General features: G+C 57.0%; 2 protein-coding genes across 2 annotated transcripts; one reads left to right on the top strand and one right to left on the bottom strand.

The window, feature by feature from the left end:
- Window positions 1–2,461: 2,461 nt before the first annotated feature.
- Window positions 2,462–5,605, top strand: BXZ73DRAFT_54076 (uncharacterized protein; the record flags this gene model as incomplete). The annotated part of the gene is made up of 9 exons (XM_048021109.1): window positions 2,462–2,597; window positions 2,647–3,159; window positions 3,214–3,414; window positions 3,465–3,693; window positions 3,752–3,881; window positions 3,932–4,110; window positions 4,157–4,253; window positions 4,303–4,755; window positions 4,898–5,605. 9 exons carry the CDS (start codon window positions 2,462–2,464, stop codon window positions 5,603–5,605), a joined length of 2,646 nt encoding a protein of 881 aa, XP_047873147.1.
- A 2,851-nt stretch (window positions 5,606–8,456) lies between these two features.
- Window positions 8,457–9,891, bottom strand: BXZ73DRAFT_92551 (uncharacterized protein; the record flags this gene model as incomplete). Its single annotated transcript, XM_048026394.1, has 4 exons — window positions 8,457–8,685; window positions 8,710–8,834; window positions 8,929–9,351; window positions 9,385–9,891. The coding sequence occupies 4 exons, from the start codon at window positions 9,889–9,891 to the stop codon at window positions 8,457–8,459; spliced, it is 1,284 nt and encodes a 427-aa protein (XP_047873146.1).
- Between the last annotated feature and the right edge of the window lie 8,652 nt (window positions 9,892–18,543).

The raw sequence follows: 18,543 nt of genomic DNA, 5'->3' as shown, positions 1-18,543 counted from the left end.
GGCCCACAAAAAAAGGAAAGTGGAGGTCACAGAAAGACTAACAGAAAGGCAAGAATAAAAATAAAAAAAGAACGAAGTTTCTGGGACAATTTTTGGGCCCAGAGAAAGGCAAACATTTTCTTTTCTTTATGTGGTAGCGTTTTTCTCAGTCTTTTTGGGCCGCCATAAAAATGGTCGCCCCGGCGTGAGAGGCCTAAGGGTGGAATACAAGCCCTAGAAGAGGGCGGAACTTAAGGAACTTGTCAGGCCCCAGGTTCTTGGTGAAGAGGTCGGTGGGGTTATCTTCGCCTCGACGATCTCGCGTATATAATGATAGCAAATGTCGATGTGCTTGGTGCGCTTCTCAGTGACTGGGTTCGAGGCGAGGAAGATAGCACCCTGATTATCGCTAGAAAGTGGTACAGGCTCGAGGAAGTAATAGATCTTCTCGAGGACATTGCGCGAATAGACGATTTGACGTCCAGTGTCGTCTACAGCCATATACTCGGACTCGGTGACAGAGTGCGAGACAGTGTTCTGCGCACGTGACTGCCAGGAGAAGGCGGCGTTAGCCATCTTGACGAGGTATCCAGTTTGAGAGCGGCGAGTTGTAGGATCAGTGCCCCAGTCGGAGTCGACAAAAGCAACCATGCCAAGCCCCGAGTCGCCGTCGTAGACCATAGAGTACGATTGAGTGCCGACAAGGTAACGGCAGATGTACTTGGCCTTGGTCAGGTGATCTTCAGATGGGTTAGCGGCGTATTGCGCTAGCTTGGTAACTGCGAACGAGATGTCTGGGCGCGTGCCGAGCATGAGGTATAGAAGTGATCCGATGACCATTTGGAACTCAGCGCGACGCTCGAGGTTCACAGGCTGGTCGTTGGGTTCAGGAATGTACCCAGCCGGTAGAGGTGTGGGCTTGGATTTTGCGTTTACCATCTTGCAGCGCTCAAGGACGGATTTGAGGTAGGCGCATTGATCCAGATGGATCTTGCGGCCGTCATGTCTGATCGTCATGCGGAGGAACTCCTTTGACGCGGGAGCGGGCCGCGAACGCCAATCGGAGGAGAGGGAGGTGTGGATGGGTATGGATAGAGGTTGAATGACCTCGATGTGGTGGTGCAGAGGCGTCGCTGGCACTAGGCGCAAAGCAAACGCAAACTAGAGTCACGCAAGGGATGTCTAGCCCACAAAGACCAGGTTAAAATAGCTCTACATACATACAGGCAATCGAGATACTCACCTAGCCCACAAAGACCAGGAGGTCGAGATGAGGGCTAGGATACGAAGTGCAAGTGCTAAGTGAGGGCGCGACACGGGCGCTTAAGCGCGGGAACGACCTTCCAATATAGTAACAGGTAGAGAAAAGGCAGAGAAATGGCGAAAAATAATACATAGGGCAAGTCCAGAGTCCGTTCCACAACAGGGTTGTTGTTGTCGGATGGAGATAAGGCGGCGCGCCGGCGCATGCTTCGACTGACCCGCTGGCAGTGGGCGGTGAGAGAGTTCCGGGGCGCCTCAGACGTCGGAGGCGCGTGTAAGCCGTGCATCTGGTGTCTAACTCCCACTTTGCCTCGTTCTCCGCCGTCTCTCCTCTCACTGCCTATCGTCTGAGACACCTCTCTCGTGCCTACTTGAAGGACGACCACCTACCAATCGCCCACAGGAGACCCTATTCGCCTGGTAGTCCCCTTATCCTCCATCCCATCCGACCTTGTTGTGCTGTTTAGCCACGCCTCACTACGCCGTCCCGCTGCACGTGTTGTCCAACCGCACCCGCCGCCACTTCATCAAACAGCGCCCCGCCACCCGGCCATCCACGTGTCCCACCCCCTCAACTGCGCTCCAGGTGTGTGCTTGTTCCGCTATGTCGTGTTCCCATGTCTGACCTTCCGCCGCTCCCTATCAGCCCATCCACAACCTTTCGTAAACCACCATCAGCATCAGCCCAAGCGAATGTTCGTGTGAACAACCGCACCGCGCCGTTCAACCGTCCTGTGCCGTTCAACCACCTTGTGCCGTCCTGTACGCTTTCACTATCAAATCGTAGTGCACCTTCTAACCGTCCCACGCCACCACGTTGTCCCGTTCCGCATTGTACACCCGTCCCACACCGCCGCGCTATACACCCAACCCGTGTCGTCCACACGTACCACGCCACCGCATCACCGCGTCGTCCGCGTGTACACCTGCGCCACGTCGTCCAACACGGTCCCATAGTGTCTGCACCCATCGGTCGTCGTCCATCGTTCTTCCATTGCCCACCCGAGCCCGTTGCCCACCCGAGCCCGCTGCACATTGCCACGCTGCTCTGCACGGCTCACGCACGATCTTGAAATAGGTGCGCTCCCCGTAGCCGATATACCTGCCCTTTCTCACCATTCCTCCTACCCTCAGTTCCCTACTGCCTCCGTGTCCTGCTGTGCCTGCACGGTCCCCTGAGCCCCCACCCGTCCTTACGACGCCCGCACGTTCTTCGAACATGATCCGCCAGTGCACGTACTGTCCGCATACGTTCCCGACTCGCCGTGCATACTGGGAACATTGGAGGCGCCATCATCGCCATCCGAAACCGCCGGCTCCTTTGAACGCTGTTTACGAACACCCTGTTCTCTCAGGTATGATTCCATTTGATCACCTCTCTTGCCGCTAATAACACCTACTCAGGCCAACCATGTGACCAAAACGGTGTCCCACTCGAGGGGAATGCTCCACCGCCTCCGCCACCTATGTATCCCGATACCGCGCCGTTTTCAGACCGCCCGGCCTTTGATTTCGCATACAACACCTACGCGAAAATGCAGGGGTCCGAGGCCGACATCAACGACATCCTCCGTGACATCCGTGCACGGAACATTCTGCAAGGACATGATGTCGACCCGCTCTTCAAGTCATACGAAGACCTTGTCACCACAATTGATCAGATCACCATTGGCGATGTTCCCTTCATCACCGTCTCGGTCCGCTGGGCAGGTCCAGTCGATGAGAACAGTCCACAATGGAAGCGTGAAGCCCACGTCGGGCATCACCGAGATATCATTGAGACGGTTCGCGGGATGGCAGCAAATCCAGAGCTCAACGGGCACTGGGACAACACCCCGACGGCGGTGTTCAATGCAGATGGTCTACGAGAATACTCAAATCTCATGACCGGTCAATGGGCATGGGACCAGGCAGTACGTTCCTCCATCGTGGCCGTTTATGTGCGCTCACATTGTGACTAGGATAAGATAGTCGTGGATCCGGAGACTCTCGAGCCGCAGGGAGCCATGCTGACGCCGGTCCTGCTAGGTGCCGATAAGACGACCGTTTCTGTCGGTACTGGCAACCGAGCCTACTACCCGCTCTATACAAGTCTCGGGAACATTCACAATGACGTGCGCTGCTCGCACTCCGATGCGGTGACTGTTCTAGCTTTCCTACCCATCATCAAAGGTATATGGTGTGTCCACTCTCATTGCCAATGCTTACGCTCTGTGTACCAGGGTCACGAGAAGATATGAACGACAAAGAGTTCCGCTTGTTCCGCAAACAGGTTTACCATACTATCATCACACATATCCTTTCCCCACTTCGACCTCACATGCATGAGCCGATGCTCTTGCAGTGTCCCGACCAACATTGGCGACAGGCGATCTTTGAGCTTGGGCCTTTTTTGGCTGATTACCCCGAGCAAGTAGATGTATGTGGTATAGTACAAGGCTGGTGTCCAAAGTGAGTCACACCCTTTGCGCATTCAGTTCACTTGTTCACACGAGTCTGCCCCGATCAGGTGCTTAGCCTTCCCAGATGAGCTTGACAATAAAGGTTTACCTCGCTTTCGAGATCTCACTGAGCACTTGCAAGATGTGTTTGATCCAGGAACCCTCTGGGATGTGTTCGGTCTCCTGCAAGACATATCAGTGAGTTCACTTGTGACCCCGTTATGCTAATGCTAACTACCACTGTGTAGCCGTTCACATACTCGTTTCCTCGTGCCGATATCCATGAGCTCCTTACCCCAGACTTGCTGCATCAGCTTGTCAAGGGAACATCCAAGGATCACTTGGTTGCCTGGATTGAGGACTACATTGTGTTGACCTCTGACTCGGAGACAGAAGCCAAGCGAAAGCTTGATGGCTTAGACCGACGGTAAGTTTTCTATATATATAGAGACTGTTAGCTCATACATGTACAGACTTGCTGCTGTGCCGAGTTTCTCTGGCTTGCGCAGGTTGCCTCAAGGACGGAACTTCACTCAGTGGACAGGAGATGACTCAAAGGCACTTATGAAGGTAAGTGCACATGGTATCTTGTGTTCTCTCATGCTCACTCTTGTCATAGGTGCTGTTACCTGCGCTGGTCGGGGTTGTACCTGATGATGTGATTGAGTGTGTGCGAGTCTTTTTAGACTTTGCATATCTTGCTCGCCTGTCAGTGCACACCTCTGTCACCATTGATCGCATGGAGGCCTTGCTCGAGGAGTTTTGCATCCGTCGGACAGTGTTTATCGATGCGGGCGTGCGGATGCACATTTTCCTGCCTCGGCAACACGCCTTGGAGCACTACTGCGAGGCAATTGAACGCTTTGGCTCTCTCAATGGGCTAAGTACTTCCATTACGGAGTCAAAGCACATTGAGGCAGTCAAGCGTCCATGGCGAGCATCCAACCGCAATGATGCTTTGCCACAGATGCTGCAACGTAATGTGCGCCTCAGTAAGCTTAATGCTCTACGGGCTGCTCTTGGATCTTCTGGCCTTCTCGAGGGTGAAATCACTGACTGGGCAATGCGTGAGGTATGTCAGTTGTAAGATTGCATTCGACTACACTCACTAGTTATCATTAGGTTGGAAGACTTCCTCCTTACCCTCCACGTGACCCACCACCTCTGCGTCTAGTAGATGCCTCTGCAGAAGTCACATTTCCTGCACGTCCAAGTATGTGCCTTTTGGATTTAACTTGATTCCCAACTCAATGGATTATTCAGTCTCACGTGCACGCCTTACTAAACTAGGCGAGAGGTTAGGGGTCCCAGACTTCTATGCTCGAGTCCGTCGGTTTGTACGTGCTCAAACGTTTGAGGGCATTGATGATCTGGATGAGGTGGTTCCTCTTGAGGATTGTCCATGGATAGATGTTGACACCCGGATGTCACTCTATTCCTGTGCACATGCCACCTACTTTGCTCCTAGTGAGCTAAGCCTTCCAGGTGGCATGTATTCAGAGATGATTCGGTGTAGTGCAGATTGGCAAAACAAGGGGCCTAGATATGATACTGTTCTAGTGCAGGTTAGAGATGCAGATGATGTGATGGGTGGCATGGTTGTGGCAAGACTTTGTGAGCTCTTCTCATTTACTGTTGGGCACGAGCTATTTGAATGTGCTCTTGTAGAGTGGTTTAATTTAGCTCTAGATACTATAGATGCTCTAACTGGCATGTGGGTGGTTAAGCCTGAAAAGGTGAACAACCAACAGGCCATTGACATTATTCCACTTGACTCTATAGTTCGTTCATGCCATCTGATTCCTTACTTTGGTACTAGAACACTGAAAAAGGGCTGGGACTATAGACAAATGTTACGTAGCTTTAAGTCATTCTATGTTAACTGTTATATAGATTACCATAGCTTTGAGTTGTTAAAGTAGTCTATATCTGTCAACTACTGTTCTTATCTATTCTTGCCAATTCATGTTGCTCTAGATATCTAACTGGTCTAAAATGTCTAAAACATCTAAAATGTTCTAACATGTCTAACTAAATTCTGTCTAAAATTTAGACGTTTTAGACACTTTAGACGTTCGCAAGAAGTACTGATGCGACTTCGGCGTCGGCATGAAGACACGTATATGCCGTGTTTTTGCTGGCGAGAAGCATGTCGTGGGTTGCAAGAGAAATGCACGAGAACTGTTCTCTGCCGTAAACATAGATGTACGAACGCCGGAGTTTAGTCAAGGCAACTTACATGTATTGCCCCCCAGAATCCGTGTAAGACAGATGCGGGATGGTGCCAGACGAGAATCCTAATAATCATGTGTGTCAGAGACCAACCTGCACAAAGCTCGAACTCGTGCTCACTTGGGTGGGACCTGTGGGTGGGTGTCGAGAACCCAGAACTGCCGGTTGGAGTGGAAAAATGCCCGGCATTAGCCGAGGTCGGCTGTTGGAAAAATGCATTGAAGTCGGGATCATGGTGGTCGGGAGGAGATGGAGATGAAGAAAACATTATTTGAGGGAGCGTGTGGTAATGATAACGAGGGTGTGGAAGTCGGTGTGCGGAAGGAAGGCAAGCGCAGGCGCGCCAGCGGAGCAGCAGTGCTGTCACGGAGACGGCATGGGCGCTTGTAGATGATCGAGAGCGATCATCTACAAGTTATCTTTCCTCATCTACATCTCGTTCTCCACGACAACCTCTCCACCTTCTGAATCCCATTCCAACCTCTGACATGTAATATCGCAATGCTTTTCAGGTATAGTGGTGGTTTAGTCCTCCTTTCCAACTGATCTCATTCTGTTCGCAGATCATGCACCTCAGTTCTCTCCGACAGATTTGCGCACCTCTCGTTTATCCGGAGGGCTTCTGCAGTACCTGTGGTGCCTAGACGGAATGGCAGGGACGATAAGGAGGGCAAACCCTGGGTGTGGTGTGGGAAGAATGGTAAGCCCTTCCTCCGAGGCTTTCACTGCACCTAGGCCGACACACCCCTCCTCCCCGCCACCCGTGTGCAGCCTGCTTCGTGGGCAACACCCACATCATTGCCCCCTCCAAGAACGCCGCCTCCGCATCCCCAGCAGTGTCGCGACCTTCCCCACCCCGTTCCCTGGCTACCTCACCCATTCCGGCCCCACTCCAGCAGCGACTCCTGTTCTCCCCACACCCAAATCTACCAACGCCGGCTGTTTCTCTCCTAGCTTGAAGGGCATGCGCCGCGAGCTGCGCCAAGCAGACCCACGCACTGTGAGGCTCTTCTATGGCGTCTATAATGCGTTCCTCAGCTGGCTCGCCAATGGTATCGCGCCCAACGCATCGGCTGAGCTGCGCACATCTCATGTCCGTGCGCCTGCGCGTGCACGTCCCGTCGCCATATCCGTGCCGCCCTCTCCCACCGCTCGACCACTCGGCCACGGGTCTCAATGCCAACCCTCCACCCTGCCTGGGCCGTCCAAAGGACACCAGACGGCCACCGCTGGTCGCGGATTGCCTCAGTTGTGCACTGCTGTGTGCAGTACCACGACATTGCGAGATTCAGTGAGTTGTACCTGCCCATCCTCGAGTGACAATATCTGACAAAAATCTACTACAGTCAAGGACACATCTTGCCACCGCCTTGCATACCTCCTTCACCTGAACGTCACCCACCCACGCTATACCACCGCCGCTCTCGACGCGCTCCCCGTAACTGAGCTCTCTGAGCTCTCTGTGACTAAGCTCGACTCCGATGAGTCAGACCCCTCGTCCGAGCACGATCTCTTGCCCCTTGTTCCACGACCTCCTCCCGGCCGCTCGATTTCACCTTCACAACTCAATCTGGCCAACCATCGTCCGGCACATCTCTACCCACAAGACTCGCAAGCCGTGTTTGCTTGACTGTCATCACAGGAGCCAGGTGTCTGCAGGTGGGAAGGTTACTGGCTTAGTCCGTAACCTAGCCTGCGGCAGCACCTATCTCCACAATGATTAATAGCTCTATCGCGGTGCATCGACATCATCACCCTCGTCAGTGCCATCCTCCTCACCGGCAATGGCATGTCTCCCGCGAGTATCCGCCCCCCACCAACGCGCCGATGCCCCACATGACGCGGTCTCCCCATCATGCCACGCCACCATTGCCCTGTGCTCCGGCGCGCGCACTGGGCACCCGTCGTTGCTATTCAAGGAGCAGCACCTCCGCACGCCCGCTTCGTCCACTTGCTCCGCCTTTGCCATCTTCCTCTCCTGCATCTCGCCGAGCCTGCCCCTCGCCGCCACCTCCACCATGCTCGCGGCCTCAAACACGTCGATCGCGCACTCCATGTGCGCCTGCACCACCGGCGCCCTCGGCGCCATCACGCCCGACAACAACAACGAAGAGGGGGAGGAGTTGGAGGTCAAGAAGATGAAAGAGGTGTCTGCATTCGCCCACGCAAATGCACCCTCCACTGCGTGCACGGTCGTCGTCAGCGTCTAGGAGACGAGCGGCGCGGTTGTTGGTGTTGTTGGTGTTTGGGTTCGTGCCGCCGGAGGCGGACCAGCAGAGGGTGGACCCCCACAACGCGGCGTGTGATCCGCCTCTCGCACAAGAGCATGCAGCGCAGCGCCGCCAATGGCCCCAACGGCGCCTGGGCCAACGTCGTCCGCGTGGGCGTCCTCGACACGGGAGAGCTCATCCACATCGAGCACGGTGCCCCACGGCATGGCTTGTAGAATCAGCTCATCAAGTGCTACCACAGACCGCACACCCCTACTATATACACCCAAGCCACTGTCTACCTGCACCAAGGCATTTCCACCTCGCAAATCTACAGATCGTCATTCTGAACTTCATCTGGTTCGTCTCCGTCACCGTCTGCATTGTCAGTGTTGTCACCTGACCCATATATTCCGCGAAGTAGTCCGATGTCGAGCCCCAGCTTCTCCGCTACGAAGAAGACATTGTCGCCTGTTGGGGAAGCGTCGGGATGGGGGAGAGTATGACATGGGATTATCGCCACACAGGATAGGATAGACTTGACTGCGATCACACCGAGTCTTCGGTGATCGGGAGCACAGCACGCATAAACGGCGTTTGATGAGAGCTTCAGGAGTTCCTCATTAGGCGGCCCATAGTTTGCTACTATTGCGAGAGCCTCTTCTTGGCCGCCGATGAAGCAGAGGAAGTAGAACTGGACTTCCGCATACTGTACTTGATCTGGGTTTGGTTTCGACAATCGGTACTGACAGCAAGTGTCTTTATTACAGCCGGAGTGACGAGTGCCAGTAACGGCGACATACCTTGACGTTACGTGCCATCCTCGACATTCCGTTTGCAATCTCCTTCCATACGGAGCGGGCAACTTGGCGGTTTGGGAGCTCGCATCGTGCCCACTGCTGGATGGACGCTTGTTGGCGAACTAACCAATCCTCGCGAGCTTGAGAGGTACTGCCTAGTCGGTCTTCTATGTACCGCAGGATCAGGATGTCTTCGTTATCTTCTGCTTGCCGATATCGTTGCTCACGAGGGTGCATAAGAACGTAGCCATCTCCAAGATCCTTGCGTGGTACATTGGACACCTTCTGACGCTTAAGGCTAGGGATGATCGACCTGACAGCATTGATTTGTGTGCGCCGTAGGCTCTGCTCGGCGAGGTTCTCAAAAGGCTTGGCTGGCTGGCGTATCTGTTGTCCAAGGTCACCGATCGTACACTCCATGGGAAACTGTGATGTGCATATCAGGGGGCCGATGCGTACGGTTTCCAGAGCCATGTGTGGGATAGTGTGCATGCACTGAGGAGAGAAATGGATGCGGGAGACCTTGCGTTGGATGTAGAGATCCTCAAAGTCGTAGACAAACTGAGCGAGGAGATTGTATGCATTCTCACGGTCTTTGGCTGAGCTCTCGCATTGGAACACGATCCGGACTCCTGAAGCGAGCATGCAGAAGTTCACCCAGTACTCGTCAGGGAGGACTCCGTAGAGAAGAGCTGGGGCAAGGGTGTATATCCAAGTGAGGAACTCCCAACACTTGTATCCACTGTTGATCTTCTCGGCAGGGTTGCGAGGAGGCCGGTCGAATGATCCAGGGAGATAGTGTCTTGCCGCTGCAACTTGTGCCCCATGTCTGACCCATGTGTCTCCCGTGAGGCAGACCCACTCCCATGAAGCTACAGAGTCTCCACGCTTGTCATCGCAAAATTCACGACTGCCTCGCCAGAGTTTGACTAATAGATCTGTGACGTTGAGGCCGAAGAGGTGCATGATGTCGCCAGGAAACAGGTTGGGAGTGGGAAGGGTGTGGTCTGGATAGAGTCCATTGAAGATGCTCGGCTTGGTGAGCCCGGTGTTCAGACGATTGGCGTTGTACTGGTTATGGGAGGTCGAGCTGAAAAGAGCCTGTAGGTCCTCTTCGTAATCGTGTGGAGTGGATCCCGAAAAATCCCAAGGATCCCAATCGGGATGATCACAGCCGTCTTCTGCGTAGTTGTCGGGTTTCGAGAGAACGGGGTAGTAGTGGGGTGCACCAGGTTTTCGACGACCAGAGCGCTTGCAACGCACACGACAGCCGTTTTTCCCGTGATGTGGAACGTAGCCTGTGAGTTCAGGAGCACCAACTGCATCTGTCTCTACCAAGAAGAGAAAGAGATGGGAGTGGAATGTGACCAAACGAGAAGCATCCCAGATCCAAAGCCCCTCGTCCTGAAGCGTCCTCACATGCTAGAGCCCAGGATACATGAACGACTCGGGATCCTTCGGCTTTATTGGGCCCGGGATGATCGCACCTGGAAGGATAAATGGCTTTTTGTATCGCTGATGTGCAGTCAACTCCGCAAAGAGTCAACAGTGATGAGGGCGAGTGAGCGAGCTCGTGCAAGCGTGAGACGCGGGAAGTCGAGGAGGAAAGGAAGGGAACAGCTACGACGCGCTGCGTGAGGAGCGAACGGAAGGGAGGACGGATCGGGGATCGCGCGAGCGCGAGGAGGACGAGGAGAATAGACGCGGAGTGAATAGACGAGATCGCTCGCACGCGCGGCGCTGGCGAAGGCGAAGGGATCGAAGTCGTGGGCGAGAGCGTGGGCGAGAGCGTGGGCGAGAGCGTGGGCGTGGCGTGGGCGAAGTCGAAGTCGAAGGTGAAGGTGAAGGCGAAGGCGAGACGAGGTGAGCACACAGCACGCGCAGAAAGAGCGGGAGAGTGAACTGAGCATCAATAAGCAAAAACGTGAGCCTAAGTACATGCGACGCACGGGCGAGTATGTAGACAGATCAATGTACAGTCCGAGACCCGAAAATGTACGAAATCGAGACCGAGAATGAAGGGGAAGTGGATACGAGAATACGAAATGTATGAGATGTAGAACAGGAGGACATACTAATCGTGCAAGAAGAGGAGGGGAATGAAGATGAGGAAATGGACGAGGTCGGCGTACTGTAGAGGAGGTGGATCGGGTGCGTGCCGTGCCGGCCTCGGTCGTGCGTGAACTGCGGCGTGGTGTGTCCGTAGGCGTCGCGCCTGGCCTGGAATGCTGGAGCGTCGATATGGAATGCTCGCGGACTGATCGCGATGGGTGCGCACGGCGGAGAGGTCGAGGTACGTGAGGACGAGCGAGGTCGAGGTGGACGGCGACGCGCGGGCGCTAGTGTAGTCGCGGTGCACCGTACAGCGGCGGTGCGTGCGTATCACCCCCTCCCTACTGAAATCTGAACCCTCCTGGGTTCAGCACAGCAAAGGGGAGCGACAGCAACGACCGGGTGTGATAGAGGCGCGGAAGTGGGGGAATAATAGTGATGGCGGAGTGCTGAGTACAGACGCGGGGACCGAGAATTTCAACGCGAACGTCGAAAGCAAAGCACGAAGCTATGCGCGAGGAAAAAATTGGGGAGTCGCCGGACACGAAGTCCGGGGACGGGAGAGCGTCTTGAACGCGGGGGGAAAATGCACGAGAGAACGGTTCCGAGTCGGGGGTGCGCACCAGAAAAGTTCCCTCCCTACTGGGACCTGAACTCCGACTCGTCCTCCCCAACGTTATCTCCTTGATAACAATCCTCCTCCTCCACATCTCCGAAGTCGAGGTCTTCTTCATCCATGGGGTCGTCGTCGCCGAGGGAATCCGAGGCTTCCATCTCGCGGAGGCGTGCAGTTGAGACGTCGAGTGCGGAGTCGTTGAGCCACGGAGTGGCGATGGTGGTGCGAGCGAGGTAAGGAAGGACCCGGAAGGCGGCAATGGGGCGGTCGACGACGGCTCCGTCAGGTTCAGCAACGAGATACGCACCGCCGCGGTTACGCGCGAGGACGACGAAGGGTCCGAGGTATCGTGGGCGCATCTTCCGGTTGAGCGCCTTCTCGACGGCGGTATTGCGGACGAGGACGAAGTCGCCGCGCTTGAAATCGAAGTCGACGATGCCGGCGGCGTGATCGCGCTCGAGCTTGCGTGCAGCGGCGATTCGAGCAGCGAAGACGCTGGAGTGGATGCGGGCGAGGTCGTCTTGACGTCGTGCGAGTGAGCGAGCGCGCGAGGCGATAAGCTCTTCGGTCGACTGGAGCCCGGTCGGCGGCGGCGCGAGGTACGTAGCTTCGACGAAGTTGAGAGGGAGGACGGGATGGCAGCCGGTCGCGGCGAAGTAGGGTGAGCATCCGAGGCGTCGGCGTGTGGTGATACGGTCGGCCCAAAGAACGTGCGGGACGAAGAGCGGCCACTTGGAGGCGTCGCCGTCGGCAGCCTTGAAGAGGGCTTGCCGGACATCGAAGTGCGGTCGTTCCACGATGCCGTTTGCGCGCGAATTGTAGCCCGAAATGCGGACGTGCCGGACGCCGTACTTGTTGCTAAGGTGCGTGAGTGCGGCGATCCAAGGCGTACCATTGTCCGTGACGATCTCCGCGAGAGCGCCCCACCTGCAGAGGATGTCTTGAAACAGCCAGTCCGCGATGGCGCTGCCAAGTTCGCGGCGGAGGGCGCGGCCTTCAGCGAAGCCCGTAAGTGCGCAGCGAGCGTGGACGAAGTACTTGAAGCCGCGCGCCGGGGGAAGGTGCATAGCGTCGGCGTGAACGCGAAGAAAGGGGGCAGCGGGGGGACGCGGAATGGTCGGCGGAGGGAGGACTTGCCGCAGCTGTCGTGTCTGACAGATATGGCACGTCTTGACGAACCACGCAACGTCGGCTTGCATGCGAGGCCACCAAAAGCGCAGGACAACGAGTGCGGTGGTCGCGTAGGTGCCCTTGTGCGCAGCATCTTCATGGGCCTGCTGGAGGATGCGCAGCCGCGAGCGCGGCCAGACTACGAGGCGATCACCGACTGCGAGCGCACGGCGCCAGAGACGACCTTCGCTGATGTAAAAGCGCGTCGCGAAGCGGTGGAACGCGGTGAAGGCATTGTCGGAGAGGTCTTCGGGGCGGACGAGCTTGGAGAGGTAGTACCAGACGCGGACGACGCGGTCGTCCTCGGCGAGCGCTGCGGGCGAACGCGGGATGGTAGAGGCCATGTCGGCGCTGGAGGGCGCGCTGGTGATGTCGGTCGTGAAGACGTCGAAGAGCGTGGAGAGAGGGGATGCTGATGCGAAGACTTTGAGCTCGCGCGCAAGAAGGGCGGGGTCGACGTTGATGTGGTGTAAGCATCCGTTGAGACGGTCGATCCAGTCGTCGTCGTCGTCTTCTTCGGCTGGTTCATCCCCCTCCTGGCGGCGGCGGCGTGAGAGCCCATCGGGTCCGTGCATAACACCGGGTACGTGTACGAGGGTGAAGTGGAACGTGAGTATCGCAACAATCCAACGGTTGATAGCGGCGCTGGGCGACTCATCGGGATTGTTCAACATCCCCTGGATGTACCGCGCGTCGACCTCGACGATGAAGCCGCGGAGACCGATTACGACGCGTTTGCACTGCTTGAGCGCGCGGTAGAGTCCGTAGAGCTCGAGCTTCGCCTGCGAGTAGGCCGCTTCGCGATCATTGAGCGAGATCGACCCGAACTTGGCGATGTAACGGCGGGATGGGTCGTCGGGGTCGCACTGGGAGATGATGTACCCCACGGCAATGTGTGAGGTGTCGACCGCGAGGATGACGATTGCCGGCGAGTCGTAGTCGATGGGGCGAAGTGCGGGGGAGCGAATGAGGGCTTCCTTGAGGTCGTGCTGCGCGTTCTGCTGGTCCGGTCCCCACGTGAAGGCGGCGCCCTTGCGTGTGAGCTGCGTGAGTGGCCAGGCGCGTCGCGCGAAGTTGTGAATAAAAGCTCGGGCTACACCGATCGTACCGAGGAACGCGCGGACGTCAGAGAGGTCGCAGCAGTATCCCCAGTTAACGATTTTGGCGTAGTTTCCGGGCTCAGGGATGCGACCGTTCGGCGTGCAGCGATGGCCTACCGCTGTGAAAACGCGGGCGATAAGGATAGATTTGGGACCAGAGAACGTGACGCCGACGTATTCGATGCGCTGGATCACGCGGTCGGTGTTGACCAAATGTTCCCAGACGAAGAGGCGGATGCCGGGATTGTCGGGGTGCGTGCGGAAGGACCCATCATCGAGTTTGTACTCGGTCTTGCTGCCGCGCGTGGGGACGTCGTCGATGAACGGAATGGTGATGTGGGGGATCTCCGGCTGGAGCGCGTAGCAGACGTCTTCGTGGAAGATCGGGACGGAGTTCGTCCAGCCCATGGGTAGCGTGACGAGGCGGCGCGCGCCGAAGGGCGTCTGGAACGTCGTGAGGTCGCGCGAGCTTTCAGCGATCTTGCGTTCGTCGTACCCGACGTAGAGGTCGAGCGCGCCTCCGCAAGCACGGCCAGCGAAGTGCTCCGCGATCTGCTCGGTGAATGGGGGAACGCCGGAGTGCGCGATCGTGACCGCGTTGAGGGGCTCGAGTGAGTGTACGAGACGGAGGGACTTGCCGTCCTTCTTGACGACGCAGAACCACCGCGAGCGATACGAAGAGTTGGAGGGTTCGTACACACCTGCGTCCTCCTTCGCGCGTATAATGTCGCAGATTTGGCTGAAGAGACCAGGTGGTATCGGGATGTTGCGCTGGACCCAAGGCGTGTGTGGGATGACGGGGATCTGAACGGGCGGGAAGAAGTCTTCGCGGAACGAGCCACGTTCCGAGTCTTGCCATGCGAATGCCTTCTCATGCTTCATGTAGAGCGAGTGGAGCAGCGCGCGTTCATCCGGCCAAAGAAAGTCTTCATGTGGAGTTTGTTGACTATGTCGCGACGTTCTGCGGTGTAACGGCCGGTTGGCTGGAAGTCGGGTGGGTGCGGGGAGAGTGGTGCGAGGTGCTCGAGAGGATCGCCCACGATGTTGCGGATGATGCGGAACTGGTCCGGCAGTGGCGCGAGGACGGGACGAGTTTTGAGCGCGACGGGCTTGTACTTCTTTTTCGACTTTGCTTTCGTCTTGGGTTGTGCAGCGAGAAACGTCGGGATGGCAGTGTCAAGAGCATCGGGGATGTCAGGGAGATTGCGAGAGAGGTGGGTGAAGGTGGGAGATAGGGTAGAGGAAGAGTGCAAGACGTGGGAGTGGATGGTAAAGGAAGGATAGGACGGGTAAGGAGAATCGTCAGATGACAGAGAGCCGAGGTGCGGGTCAGGGATAAAAAGCGTGGAGTGGGAGTATGAGGTAATAGGGCGGAAATCGGGGGCCGAATCGGAGTCCAGGAACGGGAAGGAAGGGTCCGCGAGCGAATCAGTGCCGAGCTGGGATGGGGAACATATGGATAGGTACAACAAATCGAGGTCAGAAGATGTAAAGGAGTTTTCCAAAACCGAAAAAGCGTCTATCGCAGCAGAGTGGGGGTCACCGGGGCAAGAACTAAGTAAAAGCGCTACGTCTCCTCGGTCGAAGGCCGATTCCTCGACGCTACTGAAAATCCGGCTCTGGGGAACTGATGTTGAGGTGGGTGTGATGCTGGAACACTGGAGGCATGCGCGGGGTCGTAGGTAGGGTGGAGACGAGGTCGGAGTTTGGATCCTTGAGCGTGATTGTCTGCGTGCCATCGATGTTGGTATTGACCGTGCTTGTAGTGAGAAGGTCGAACGGCGGCCGAGGAGGACGTCGTAGGCGGGAGAGCGGATAACGTGGAATTGTAAGTAGACAACGATAGAGCCGAAACGCACCGCGACGTTGCGCGCGAGGCCAAGCGAGTAGTCGCAGGATCCGTTCGCGCTCTGCATCTGCAGGACGACGCGCGGGTCGTAGGAGAGGCCGAGGAAGTGACAGACGCCTTCGGACATCGATACTATGCTGGAGCCGCTGTCGAGTATGCAGGAGACGTCGGCCTTGTTGACTACCGTCCCGTTGATGGCGCGGATTGCGGCGGAATCGAGCGCGACGCGGAGCGGGGCAGCGTCTTCACCAGATGGCAGTGATTTGAGGTACGTCTCGACCGGGTCGGGGACTACGAATGCGCCGCGCGGAGGATCTTCCTCTTGAGTGATCTGCGCGAAGGTGGACGGCATAGACTGGGCTAGCACGTTGCGCGTCGTAGGAGGTAAGTCACTGTAGACGTCAGCACCTGGGAGGTCGTCCTCGGAGATCGCATCCGCGGTGAGTACTGGCTCGACTGGAGCGCGGCGAACAATGCAGAGCTCACGCGTGGCGACGCACAGCTCGGGCGACATGGAAAGGAGCTCTTCGTGCGTGACCATAATCGGCTGGTTAAGGCAACGCTTGAGGACGCTGGCGACATGCTGGGGGTGTAGATTGGAGGGCGCGCACGGTACGAAGGATCGGGCTTCCTGACTCCAGGCTGCATGGTCTTGGTTGGCGGCGTCGCGAAGTTGCGCTGCGTCGGCGGCTGGTAAGTTGCGTCGCGCGCGGACGCGAACGGGTGCTCGACGCGCGGAACCAGAGACTTGCTGGCCAGCTCGTTTTCAGGCGTGCTTGCGGGCGCGGACGCGCTGTTCGACGCAGGATTCGAGGCCTCCGTCTCTCGGGACGGGGCGTCTTCATCTGGCACCTCCTCGATGGTTGCTCGCGGTACGGCGGGACCCGTGGTGACTTCGGGGGACTCAAAGCGAACGGCGCGGCGACGTGCGCGTTCTTCACGGGCTTCAGAAGCGTTCGCCGCGGCGGCCTTCTGCTTGAGTGCGCGTTGACGTTCGAGCGCGTATATCTCTTGTTTGCGGCTCTGTATTTGTTGCTCCAGGTCGAACTCGTGGAAGTTGGCGTAGATGGCGGGAGGGAGCGTGTTCGTGTGCGACTGGGAGTTGTATGGTTCAAAAAGCATTTGCTGAGCGGGTGGAGTGCGTGCGTCGGGGTGCGCTTGGTGGTAGGCAATGGCGCGCTCTCGGAGCGTGTTGCCGGGGTAAGAGTTTGGCACGAACGAGCCGGAAGGCAAAACCACACTCCCCTGCGCGTTACGACGCACCTTTCCATCAGCAATATCGGCTTCGACTAGGGGGCAAGCGCGGATGGGATGGTTGGAGTCGCCGCAGTAATAGCAGAGCCCCTGCATGTGTGGTGGGTTCTCGCGCGGTGCCCTTGGTGGTGCCGGTTGGTTCTGCTTGAGCGCCGCTATGATGGTGGTCGAGAGCGTGGCAGCGAGTTGCTCCATGACCATCGTAGCTTCTGACTTGATCGCTGGCACCTGGACAGGGGCGACCACTTGAGTTGGTACGAGTGAGCTTCCGGAAACGGTGCCGACTAGCGCGGCCTCCAGGACGTGGTGTGCGGCTTCGGTAACGTCGTTAATGGGGTAAGGGTCGCGGGGGTAGAGGATGGTTGGTTTGATAATGCGGAGGCGATCAAGGATGGGGGTGCGCAGCGCGAGTGGCAGGCCGAGCAAGAAGAGATGGTCACGATCCTTCGGCTGAAGCTGGTTGCCGAGGACGAGGAAGGCGGACCGGTCGCGGAAGAGACGGCCGTACTTGTTGAAGGTGTTGATTGATTCGATCGGCTGGCTCGCGGTCTTGTCCACGAGCAACTCCAGGTCCCTCCGAGTGAACAGCCCTACTCCGTCTTCTCCTACGTACTCCTTCTTCACGGCTTTCTTGAAGTCTTCGTAGTCCTTCGTGGCATCTGTGAACTCCGGGATCGCGCGCCAGATAGTCTTCTCCGAGTCGGGTGCGTAGCGAACTGCGTGTGCCTTCTTGCGGTCTTCGTCATTGATTTGCCCTTGTTCAAAGCAGTAGTCGAGGTCGTCGAAGAATCCGAGGATGGTGCGGGGGTCACCTTCCGGATCAAACGACGGTGCGCCGGCTGCTCCGCGTGCGGGTAAGCGATAGGCCATGAAGAAAGGTTGTGGGACAAATAGCGGAGGTGGAGGTGGCGGCGATGGCGGAGACGGGATCTCGGAAGGGAGCTGGTGAAATATGCGAAAGAATAGATCTGAGAGGGTGCGGTCGCGTTCTTCAGCGTCAGATGCTTCCGATGGCGGTGGCGCGTTCGAGGTGATCGGGCGACGTTCAGGAGGCGAAGCTAGTGGTGGAGAAACAACGGGTGGTGGAGAGGCAAGTGGGGATACAAATGGAAAAGAGGAAGATGAGGTCGAACCGGACTCGGATGAGCCACTTGACGCGCGGTGATCGTCCCAGTTGACCGGGCGAAGGCGGAATTGTTCGCGATCCGTGATGGTAGAAGAGAGGATGCCTTTTGTGGGCCAATGCAGGAGAAGGGCTGAAGTAAGGACTCGCCGGTTCAGAGGCTTACAATGAGAGAGCTTGTAGTCTCTTCTCTACCCTCGCGGTGGGCTCCAGATGATGTGCAGTCAACTCCGCAAAGAGTCAACAGTGATAAGGGCGAGTGAGCGAGCTCGTGCAAGCGTGAGACGCGGGAAGTCGAGGAGGAAAGGAAGGGAACAGCTACGACGCGCTGCGTGAGGAGCGAACGTGAAGGGAGGACGGATCGGGGGATCGCGCGAGCGCGAGGAGGACGATGTGAGAATAGACGCGGAGTGAATAGACGAGATCGCTCGCACGCGCGGCGCTGGCGAAGGCG

Source organism: Epithele typhae (genome assembly GCF_022376455.1).
Source record: "Epithele typhae strain CBS 203.58 chromosome Unknown BXZ73scaffold_75, whole genome shotgun sequence".
Taxonomy (NCBI): Eukaryota; Fungi; Basidiomycota; class Agaricomycetes; order Polyporales; family Epitheliaceae; genus Epithele; species Epithele typhae.
Note: the sequence above shows the minus strand (reverse complement) of the source record. Positions and strands in the feature narration are given on the sequence as shown.